General features: G+C 45.3%; 1 protein-coding gene across 1 annotated transcript in view; it reads left to right on the top strand.

The window, feature by feature from the left end:
- The window catches only part of DNAH6 (dynein axonemal heavy chain 6), a 493,878-nt gene that overhangs the window by 343,016 nt on the left and 138,570 nt on the right, over positions 1-12,292 (top strand). The window contains exon 66 of the mRNA XM_073637077.1: positions 6,146-6,234. Within this exon, the coding sequence (XP_073493178.1) occupies positions 6,146-6,234 (89 nt within the window). The remainder of the gene's footprint in view (positions 1-6,145; positions 6,235-12,292) is intronic.

Raw genomic sequence — 12,292 nt, 5'->3', positions numbered from 1 at the left:
ATTCTCTTGATTCTCCGTTTTCTTTACCTGCTCCTCAGTGAAGGGTGAGCTCACTATGATTTTAACTCAAAGAAGTGTTCTTAGTGAACCTTATTAAAATTGAAATAAATGAAATGAACATGGATATAAATATTATATTTTTATAAAACCATTAAAGCATATATTAGAACATGAAGAGCGACCCATTCAATAATTTTAAATTATTTACAGATATAATTCTAGTTACCAGGTCATTTGAACCTGTATAAACCCACTAGCACAATTGTTAATTGTACCAATCTATTGCTCTACAGGTAGCAATCCACTCCCTCTTTTTTTTTTTTTTCCCTTTTCACAACCAGTTCGCATCCCAAGTAGTATGTCACATCGATACTAACATATTTTATTTATTTAATTATTTGGGTTTTGGCAGATTTCAACATATGTTCATTTTCCCTGCCTAGTAGAAAATACTTGCAATTTGCATATCTTCAGATGGTCTGTTCTAAACATGTGACGGTAATAGGCATGTGATTGCACACACCCCTCCCTCTGTTCTTTGATGGCGTTTTTGAATTTTCTTTTTTTCTCCCCCTTGTATTTATACCATGTATGTTGATTACCCCATTGTTATGTATGGTTGTCCTGAGGAAGGAGTCGGTGGACTCTGAAACGCGTAGACAATAAACCTACATTTTTATCCATACTATTGATTTGTCGTGACTCCAGAGAGCGCAGAAACAACTTCCTTTCCCAGCATCTATCTCTGACAGGAACCACCTGGTGACTCGCACATTCTTCTCCTTGGCATTCCTCATCCATACCAAGGGTGAGTGGTCCTTCACCAAGCGGAACTGATGCCCGAGTAAATAATAACGTAGCGATTCCAAGGCCCACTTAATAGCCAAACACTCCTTCTCTACCACGCTATAGTTTTTCTCTGCCGGGATAAGCTTTCTACTCAAGTAGGTGACCGGGTGCTCTTCACCATTCTCTTTTTGTGACAATACCGCCCCTAGTCCTACCTCCGAGGCATCTGTCTGTACAATGAAGGTTTCTTTGAAGTTGGGGCTGATGAGGACCGGTCCATACAGGGCCAACTTCATGGACTGAAACGCTTCTTCTGCCTGAGGGTTCCACCAAACCATTACCAATTTTTTTCCTTTCAAGAGATCAGTCAGGGCCGCCGTTCGCCCAGCAAAATTAGGTATAAACCGGCGGTAATACCCAAGGATGCCAAGGAACGCCCTCACCTGCTTTGTACTTGACAGTTTAGGCCAGTTTTTTATGGCCTCAACTTTATTGATTTGGGGCTTGATAATTCCTCGGCCAGTCACATACCCCAAATATCGGGCTTCCTCTAGCCCTATCGCACATTTTTTGGGGTTTGCCGTTAACCCTGTGGCTCTGAGAGAATCCAGCACCGCTTGTACCTGGGATAGGTGCGTATGACAGTTGGTGCTAAAGATGATAATATCATCTAGATACGCGGACGCATGCTCCTAATTAGGCTTGAGCACTATGTCCATCAGCCTCTGGAATGTAGCCGGGGCCCCATGTAACCCAAAAGGTAAGACCACATAGTGACATAGACCCTTCAGAGTTATGAAGGCGGTCTTTTACTTCGCCGATTCCATGAGAGGTACCTGCCAGTAACCCTTGGTGAGATCGAGCATGGTAAAGCACTGGGCCTGCCCAGTCTCTCAATCAGCTCATCCACCCTGGGCATTGGATAAAGGTCAAACTTCGACACTTCATTTAATTTCCGGAAATCGTTACAGAAGCGTAACGATCCGTCTGTTTTCGGGACCAGTACGATGGGGCTAGCCCACTCACTCCATGATTCCTCGATGACGCCTAACCGGAGAATTTGTTCTAGCTCAGCCGTGATGGCTTGCCTCCGGGCTTCGGGTACCCGGTACGGTCTCATTCGTACCGTTACCCTCGGTTCGGTGACAATGTCATGTTGAAGAACCGTAGTCCTACCAGGTAGCTCTGAGAACACGTCGGTATTCTGCTGTACCAGCGAGCGAGCCTCCCGTCGCTGCTGTTTAGTGAGAGCATCACTTATCTTGACCTCTTCCCCGGACTCATCCCTGGCTGAAGGTGGAGAACTCTCTGACGGCATGCCTGAAGTGACGTCTGTAACTAAACACTCTCGATCTTTCCAAGATTTTAGCCGGTTTACATGATAAAGCTGCTCCGGTTTCCTCCTTCCGGGCTGATACACCCGGTAATTTACCTCCCCCACCTTTTCTCGAACTTCATATGGCCCTTGCCACTTGGCCATGAGCTTACTCTCGTGTGTGGGTACAAGTACTAACACCCGGTCGCCCTTGTTAAAAGCCCTGACCGTGGCTCTTTTATTATATGTGCGCCTCTGTGCTGCCTGGGCATCTAGCAGATGTTCTTTCACGGTAGGCATTACCGCCACAATCTGGTCCTGCATACTAGCCACGTGTTCAATTATACTTCTATGTGGAGTCGGCTCTTGTTCCTACGTCTCTTTGGATACGTCCAACAGACCCCTAGGGTGTCTGCCGTACAATATCTCAAGGGAGAGAACCCTGTGGAAGCCTGGGGTACCTCACGAACGGCAAACATCAAATAGGGTAGCAACATGTCCCAATCCCTTCCATCCTTAGAAACTACCTTTTTTAGCATGGACTTGAGGGTTTTATTGAACCGTTCTACTAGCCCGTCAGTTTGAGGGTGCTACGCAGTTGTTTTATTTTTAGCAGTTTGCACAGTTCCCTCGTCACCTTGGACATAAAAGAGGTCCCTTGATCCGAGTCAGGGTGGGATCCTGTAACTGAGCTGTCCCAAACGTGCCCAGGGGCACTTCCAGCTCAGGGATCAATGGGGTCTCCTCAACCTCTCCCACCAGCACCTCTAGGGGAAACTTATCGGGGTCACACTGTCCCTAGGTTGGGACCCCTGACTCGGGTTCTTCGGGTACAGCGACTGTAATAAATTTTACCGGGGGAGAGTAGATTTTGTTTTTCCACAGAGTCCAGAACAGGGGCAAGTCTCTTCCCAACACAGTCCCATAGGGAAGAGTTTTTACCACCCCTACCACATATTTCATGTCGCCACATGGCGTGGACAAAACTACCTCCGCGGTTTGGTACTCTCGTAGCTCCCCATGGATACACACAACCCCGACTGTCTGTCCACTGGGGTTGTCTCCTGCCACCAGTGACCCATGTACCAAGGTCACTAGGCTCCCTGAATCTAGGATGGCCTCCGTAGAGTACCCATTAACCAGTACCTGGCACAGTTGGGGTTCATTTTCCGGGGGGGTCAGCACTCGCAGTGCAGATGGTCTGGGCGTACATTGAGACCCGGCGGTTATACCAGCAGTCCATGGGCTCTGTAGTCAGAGGGCAGTTAGCAACTACATGTCCCGGCCCCTGACACCGCCAGCACCTAATGGCAGAGGCATGGTTAGTTCTTTTGACAGTTTGGGAGGGAACTGGTCTCCCGACACTCTCACCCTGGGGTACCCCATCAGCACGGGTACGGTGCTGACTGTCCTCAGCAGAGGGACGCGAACCCTTTCCCGGTTCCTGGGTTGGCAGGGATCGATGTGACAGCCGCGAGGGGGCAGAGTCCCGGATAAAGTCCTGAGTGGCCGAGTAATGCTCGATCAGGCTGACCACCTGGTCGAGGGTGCAGGGGTCCCCTTGCCCCACCCAACGTTGGATAGCGGCCGGCAGAGTCCTCACCAGCCGGTCGACCACCACCCTCTCCACCATCTGAGCTGGAGTCAAAGTCTCAGGCTGGAGCTACCTCTTTACCAGCTGCAGAAGGTCATAAGCCTGAGACTGGGCGGGTCGGGTCTCCACATAGGCCCATGAAAATACTTGCTGAGCCCTCACATATGTATTGACCCCCAGTCGGGCAAGGATCTCACCTTTGAGCCTCTGGTAGTCCTGGGCATCCTCCCGACTGAGGTCGAGGTAGGCCTTCTGGGCATCGATGACCAAAAACGGAGCCACCACTTCTGCCCACTGGCCGGCTGGTAGGTTTTCCCGCTCTGCTGTGCGTTCGTAGATGGACAGGAAGTCTTCCACATCGTCCTCCGGTCCCATTTTCCTCAACGCTGAGCGAACCTTGTCCCGGGCCTCTTGACGTTCCAGGATCTGCGTTGTGGCCGTTTCCCGCAGGGCAGCAATCTGTTGCAGCATCAGTTCATTTGTTCTTTGCTGCTGCTGGTACAATAGCTGCTGCTACTGATTGTGCTGCTGTTCCCTCTCCTGCTGTTGCCGCTGAGACTGCAGCTGCTGCTGCTGGGTGAGTACCGACTGCTTTAACAGCTCCTCCATTTTGTCCACGGGGTTGGGACTGAAAGGTGGCAGGCTGGATTGTGGTCATGCAGCTGCCGGTGGGATATGCCTCAGTCACAATGCCCGCTTTCTCCACCAAGCTGTAAGGCGGCGGTGTTCACACCGTGCAGTAACTGAGGCAGTGACCCAAGCAAGTCCAATATAAACAGCTTTTATTCAGCAGACTCACGGGTAAACAGAAAATCCTCCAGTTCGCAGCCGGGTTACCACAAGTCTATAACAACGGTTGCCGGGGGCAACAGCCGCGCCGGGCAGCTCAGAGCCTGACGGGTACAGAGCCTTCCAAGGTGTGGGTTCAGCTGCTCACAGGCCCGCCAAGCTTTCTTGCTATGCTCCTAGCAGGTCCCAACACTGAACAACACTAATCCTTAGTGCAGGGTTTTTAAAGGACTTGTGGCAAGAGCCACTGGAAAACCCGGGTTGGAGGGAGGCAGCCGCTCCACTGCCTTCCTGTAGCCTCCTCCAAGAGATGAAGGCCCTGCCGGGTTTTACTTAATCTGCCTTAGCCGGATAGCCTGACCAGGTCAATGCTCACCTTCATTGCTGCATTGCAGCCGCAGCTGTGTCTGTGACTGCAATGCACTTCAATGGGTTTAATAGGTCTCTGTACACATTCTGGGGGATATATAACGTCCCTCTTATACGATCCCAGTCACTGCCTTACTATATATATATATATATATATATATATATATATATATATATATATATATATATATATATATATATATATATATATATATATATATATATATATATATATATATACATACACACAGTATATAAAAAAATTAACGCAGCACTAGCAAGCTATACAATAATGATATGGATGCCAAAAAACTACAAGGCATAGGCCAATCCTCCAAATATCAGTAAAAAAAAAGTTTGGCAATAACAACTGTATATGTATATATATCAATAAAAAATGAAGGCAGCACACAATTTATAAAAAATAGAGATTGTAGTTTAATAGCCCATAGGGGCTCAGCGACGTTTCAGTTCAACTGAACCTTGAAAAAGGCGCAAGTGTTGCAGAATACACCTCCTTTATGAAGGATACATGACATATTAACATATTGTATTGTTTTATTGGACACCATTGATGAGGTTACATAAAGAAAATTGTATGACATTCCTAATAAGTTGCACCAAGTTTAATACATTGATTTATTTGCAGACTTTTTATGGTCCTATGATGCTGTTAACCAGCTCCGCCAACTGGTGCATTTTAGTTACAACTGACTACATGTAACCTGTTGCTTACTTATTCACGTGAATAGGGATAGAGCAATAATAATACAGTATCTATACAACTTAGAGAGAATATTAAAAATATGTGTTATAATATATCCTACATAGTTAACAATTAGTCGTGTGACTTTTCTCACTTCCATTTTACTGGTCTCTAGCTGTCATTCATCTTCTGAATGAGATCAGTGACCTGATAGGAAGTTGAGATGTGGGACTATTGAAGTGACACTTGCCTGGTTCTGCTTTTGCTTGCAGAAATCAATTCAATTTTGTTTTGCCTAGAAAAGGCCAAGTAGAACTGCCCTTGTTCTTCTATTCTTCATGGGGAAAATTATACTGACCCTGAACCCTGCTGTGAAATAAAGATTAAGGGCGATCCCCTGTCATTTTGGTTTTAATAAAGAAGCTTGAAAAGCATCTGATCAGTGTGAAACCCCTTCATTTATATAAGAAAATCTTTATTTAGACTTCATGAAAGGACTGATTCTACATTGTTTCCCGTTATTGCTACAATTTAATAAACTTCAATCACCAGAAATAATAATTCTTCTTTCTATTTGTTACAGATGTTTCCATAAATGAAAACTTCAGATTGTTTTTAAGCTCCATGCCAAGCAGAACATTCCCTGTTACAGTTCTCCAGAATTCTGTAAAGGTGAGTTAGCCCTAACATTTTATTTTCATGTTACTTTTCTGTTTTCTAAATATTTTTAAAATGCAATCTTTCACTTATCCATAGGATAGATGACAAGTGATTGATCACAGGAGGACTGATCTGTGGGACACTCGTTCTCACGATCGGTGGGGATTCCAGTGTTCATTCTGTGAATAGAGCAGTAGTGAGCAAGTGCAATTCCAATTCACTATCTATACGCATGGTGGTCGCACAGTCTATAGGAGGGGTGGTCGCAGTGCCGCTTCATTCACACAGGGGACTTTGGAGCCTGTTCTGAGGATCGGTGAAGGTCTCAGCAGCCAGACCCCAGTGATCATGCTTTTATCATATCATCTATCCTGTGGTTAGGGGATAAATATTATTTATGGAACAACCCCTTTAAATAAACTGTTTTTCAGGTACATTAATAAAGAATTAAAAATTAATGAAAAGTTGTTAAAGGGTCAATAGTGACTTGTAGGATTGCTGCTTCCAATAGTTGACACTATAGAGTTCAAGTCCTCTTCCTCTTTGAAGAGGCAATTTGCATATTAAATTTCCAAGAGGAGCATTGCACGGTGAATAAGCCTCCTTACCTTGGCATGAGAGAGCTGGTATGTCACTCTCCACTAGGAGAAACGTTACCCCTTAGACCTCAGTCCAGAGCCTCTCATCTAGCCAAATCAGTTCTCATACTTTGCACTGACGAGGACCAACAGCCCGAAACACCATGTCTGCAAATTGAGATTGTGATTTGGCTTTTATCCTAAGTCATATTGCAAGACTTGTTAAAAGGTCGATCATGACTTGTAGGATTGTTGCTTCCAACAGGTGGCACTATAGACTTCAAGTCCTCTTCCTCTCTGAAGAGGCAATTTGCATATGAAGAGGAGTCTCTCATTTGAGCCTCATTTCTATTAGATGAAATATATGAACTCAAAAGAACCTAGCACATTTGTGTATTACATGGAAATCCTATTAATCTTATCCTGTATACCGTGCCATACCTTTATGGAGCACCTGCCTCCAGAAGCAGCCATCGAAGCTAGCTCCTATGCCTTTTAGCCATTTAGATGCCGCTGTCAGTCTCTGACAGCGGCATTTAAATGGTTGCATGCCTGTTTCTACATTCAAGTTCCTTTAGCGGAACTAAAAAAATAATTCAAATATAATTAAAAAAAATGTTTAAAAAAAAAAGAAAAAAAGCCACAAAAACTCAAATCACCTCTAAAAATAACAAATGTTGAAAACAAAATTGCTTTTACTATGCCTTAAAAAAGATCTTTGAAACTATAAAGAAAATTAAACTTTAAATTAAATGGCGTAAACAGAAAAAAGAAATCAAAACTTTAGAATTGTTGTTTTTTTAATCATAGAAAAAACTGTAATAAGAAGCAATCAAACCATCCTATGTATTCCAAAATGGTACCAATAAAACAAAGGCTCACAACGCCAAAAAGAAGCTCTCACACGGGTTGCCCAGCAGGAAAATAAAAAAGGCAGAAAATGGTAGCACAAACCATTTTTTTTATAAAGCTCTAAAAATAAATGTAACCACAAAAAATATTATTTTTTTAAATAAGTTTAGTATCTCTGCATTAATAATCACTTGGAGAATCATGTTGCCTGGTCATGTTAACTGAACAATTAACAATCTATAAACGAATCTGACAAAAATACATTGGCGTTTTTTCAGTTGCACCCCACTTGGAAGTTTTATGTAGTTTTTTGAGTTTATTACATCGTAAAGTCAAGGGTGTGAATCAAAACTAAAATTCATCCTACAAAAAACAAGCCCTTGCCTGGTTGTGTCAACAGAAAAATTAAAAAGTTATGACTCTTAGAAGAAGGGAATAAACAATGATTGTGCTAAAAAAGTAAAAATTTTTAGGTCCTTAAAGGGGTACTCTGGGGAGATAAAAAAATGTTGTACTGTCCCGGCCCTCATAAACTATAAAGATGAGATGCCCAGTGCACTTCTACTATCCTTAGAACATTTCTAATTCAGTGCGACAGGAGCTGCTCCTCACAGCTCCCCCTCCCATGTGGGACAATACATCACAAAGCAGTGTGCAGTTCCCCGCTGTGAGTAACAGCCAGTCAGAGAATAGGGAGTGTGGCTCTGCTCCGCAGAGAAACAGCTATTATCAGGAGACTGGCTGATGGTAGCAGCATAGAGTGGCACACTGCTGTAATGTCCCAGCAGTGTGTGAAGGGCTGCTCCTGTCACTCCAACCCTCTGATAATGTCTCCTTGTCTGTAGTCAGAGATGAAGGGGCATGAGCAGGCCACGTCCACACTATGCTCCCTATTCTTGGACTGACTGTTACTCACCGTGGGGCGCTGCACAATGCTGTGTGACATTATGTCCTGGACAGGATGGGAGAGCAGTGAGGAACAGCTCCTGTCACACTGAATTACAAGTGTTCTAAAGATAATAGAAGAGCACTGGGCATCTCGTCTTTATAATTTATGAGGGCAGGGACAGTACAATTTTTTTTCATCTCCCCTGAGTAACCCTTTAAGGTGTTAGGGGTCAACATGGTTACTCTTTATTTTCACTGTGATGGTTTTGTTGGAAAATTGAACACTTGCTACCAGGTTTCCTTGCTACTAGATGTCCTTGCTACCAGGTTTCCTTGCAGACTACAAATAATTGCTGAGTTTCTGAAGGTGAATTCTAGCATTTAGCTGATATTTCTGACATCCTTCTAATGAAAAATGAATTGTCAAAAGCAGATAAACCCTATAACTGTCATAAGCTTTTGGGTATCACAGAGAAAAATATAGATAACAATTACATACCTGAATATTAGTTTTACGTCCTGTGGTCACTATGGTCTTTTTAAAATAAGTAAGGTCTTTATACCACCCTGACCAGTTGGGCACATAATGCAGTATTAATCCTGGTCTACAGAACTTTTTGTGTTCCATGTTCCACCTAGCCGAAGTTTTACCTTACAACAGAGACAAAGCATATGTGCATCCCCACTATCATAATGGGTGACTTCAACATCCCCATTGACACTCCCCACTCGTCTGTCTCTAAGCTCCTATCCCTCACTTCCTCCTTTGGACTCACTCAATGGTCTTCCACACCCACCCACAAAGATGGCCACACACTGGACCTCATCTTCACCCGCCTCTGTTCCCTATCTAACCTCTCTAACTCACCACTCCCTCTCTCTGACCATAACCTCCTCACATTCTCTACCCTCTCCTCTCCGGGTGCACAATCCCCACTCCACAAACTCACACACCCTCGCAGAAATCTCAAACACCTTGACCTACACTCTCTCTCTGAATCCCTCCTTCCTCTCACAGACATAAATTCCTTACACGATGCAGACGTTGCTGCTGCTTCATATAACACCACAATAGCTTCAGCTCTAGACTCGATCGCCCCTCTCACACACACCACACCTTGCACATTCAACAGGCAACCCTGGCACACTAAACTTACCAAAGAACTGCGCCGGGCCTCCAGGGTTGCGGAGCGGAGATGGAAAAGGTCTCACTCCATCGAGCACTTCATCGCATTCAAGCAATCCCTCACTAATTTCAAGTCCGCACTCACTACAGCAAAACAAACCTACTTCTCATCTCTCATATCCTCCCTATCTCACAACCCTAAACAGCTATTTAACACTTTCAACTCTCTCCTTCGTCCCCCAGCACCTCCTACCTCTTCTCTCATCTCAGCCGACGACCTTGCCTCATTCTTCAAACAGAAGATTGACACCATCAGACAAAACTTTGGCCTAAAGTCCACACAACCCCTCCTCATATCTACTCAACCCTCCTCCTCCAAACCCCACTTCTCCACCATTACAGAAGGTCAAGTCTCCTCTTTACTCTCCAAATCACACCTCACCACCTGCGAACTTGACCCAATCCCATCCCACCTCATCACTAACCTCACCACAGTCTTCATCCCAACCCTAACCCACCTCTTCAATCTATCACTAACAATCGGAGTCTTCCCCTCATGTTTCAAACATGCCGCAATCACACCCATCCTCAAAAAGCCCTCCCTTGACCCTTCCTCTCTGACCAGCTACCGCCCCATATCACTCCTCCCCTTTGCCTCAAAACTTCTAGAACAACATGTCCACCTTGAACTGTCCTCCCACCTCTCCTCCTGCTCCCTCTTCGACCGTCTACAATCTGGCTTCCAACCGCATCACTCGACTGAAACTGCCCTGACCAAAGTCACCAACGACCTACTAAATGCCAAATCCAAGCAACACTACTCCATCCTCCTCCTTCTGGACCTGTCATCTGCCTTTGACACAGTGGACCATTCCCTCTTACTCCAGATTCTCTCATCTCTTGGCATCACGGACTTGGCTCTATCTTGGATCTCCTCATACTTAACAGACAGGACATTCAGCGTCTCCCACTCACGCACCACCTCCTCATCTCGCCCCCTATCTGTCGGTGTCCCCCAAGGTTCAGTTCTAGGACCTCTGCTCTTCTCCATCTACACCTTCGGCCTGGGACAGCTCATAGAGTCTCACGGCTTTCAGTATCACCTCTATGCTGACGACACACAGATCTACCTCTCTGGACCCGATATCTCCTCCCTACTAACCAGAATCCCACAATGTCTGTCCGCCATCTCATCCTTCTTCTCCGACAGATTTCTAAAACTCAACATGGATAAAACAGAGTTCATCATCTTTCCACCCTCTCATTCACATCCCCCATCCGACCTATCCATCAACGTCAATGGCTGTTCACTCTCCCCAGTCCCACAAGCTCGCTGCCTTGGGGTAACCCTGGACTCTGATCTCTCCTTCAAGCCACATATCCAAGCCCTTTCCACCTCCTGCCGACTCCAACTCAAAAACATCTCCCGGATCCGTGCATTCCTCAGCAAAGACTCTGCAAAAACACTAGTGCATGCCCTCATCATATCCCGCCTCGACTACTGCAACCTCCTGCTCCGTGGCCTCCCTTCCAACACTCTTGCACCTCTCCAATCTATCCTAAACTCTGCTGCTCGACTAATCCACCTGTCCCCCCGCTATTCCCCGGCCTCTCCTCTCTGTCAATCCCTTCACTGGCTCCCCATTGCCCAGAGAATTCAGTTGAAAACCCTAACCATGGCATACAAAGCCATCCACAACCTGTCTCCCCCATACATCTGTGACCTAGTCTCCCGGTACTTACCTGCACGCAACCTCCGATCCTCACAAGATCTCCTTCTCTACTCCCCTCTTATCTCCTCCTCCCACAATCGTATACAAGATTTCTCCCGTGCTTCCCCCCTACTCTGGAACTCTCTACCCCAACATATCAGACTCTCGCCGACCGTGGAAACCTTCAAAAGGAACCTGAAGACCCACCTCTTCCGACAAGCCTACAACCTGCAGTAACCCTCGCTCCACCATACCGCTGCACGACCAGCTCTACCCTCACCTACTGTATCCTCACCCATCCCTTGTAGACTGTGAGCCCTCGCGGGCAGGGTCCTCGCTCCTCCTGTACCAGTCGCTGACTCGTTTTGTTAAGATTATGTAAATGCTTTTGTTATGTATATCCCTATCACATGTAAAGCGCCATGGAATAAATGGCGCTATAATAATAAATAATAATAATAATAATAATGTGCAGACTTTTTTATGGTTGATATCTATACAGTTAGTCTCAAAGGCTTTTGTCAGGTCTCAGTGGAAAAATAAAATGGATGGCTGCAGACTTGGGAGCCAGAAATGTTAATTGAATTTGTGTTAATGAACCTTACAAACAGTCTCTGTTAAAGCCTGCTCAATGGGATACCTTTATTAGTATCACCCCCAGGGGGCGCATGGTTACAAGGATGTGCACTTAAGGGTTGCAAACTCTTTGTGCAGGACAGCATATATTACAAAGTCATGTTATTCAATAGGTACTTTTACCTCATAGCATTGTACCCTGGCACTTTATTATAGACACCATCCAGTAGTGAATTAGACATTCTTTGGCCTTTCTAATTGCAGCAATTCTTGGAGTCATAGATTCTAGTGGGTAGGAATATTGGCCCTTGTACACAGGATAGCTTCTCTTATGTACC

This window comes from Phyllobates terribilis, unplaced genomic scaffold, assembly GCF_046119375.1.
Source record: "Phyllobates terribilis strain yellow unplaced genomic scaffold, ASM4611937v1 Scaffold_1__5_contigs__length_1240528914, whole genome shotgun sequence".
Lineage (NCBI taxonomy): Eukaryota > Metazoa > Chordata > Amphibia > Anura > Dendrobatidae > Phyllobates > Phyllobates terribilis.
Note: the sequence above shows the minus strand (reverse complement) of the source record. Positions and strands in the feature narration are given on the sequence as shown.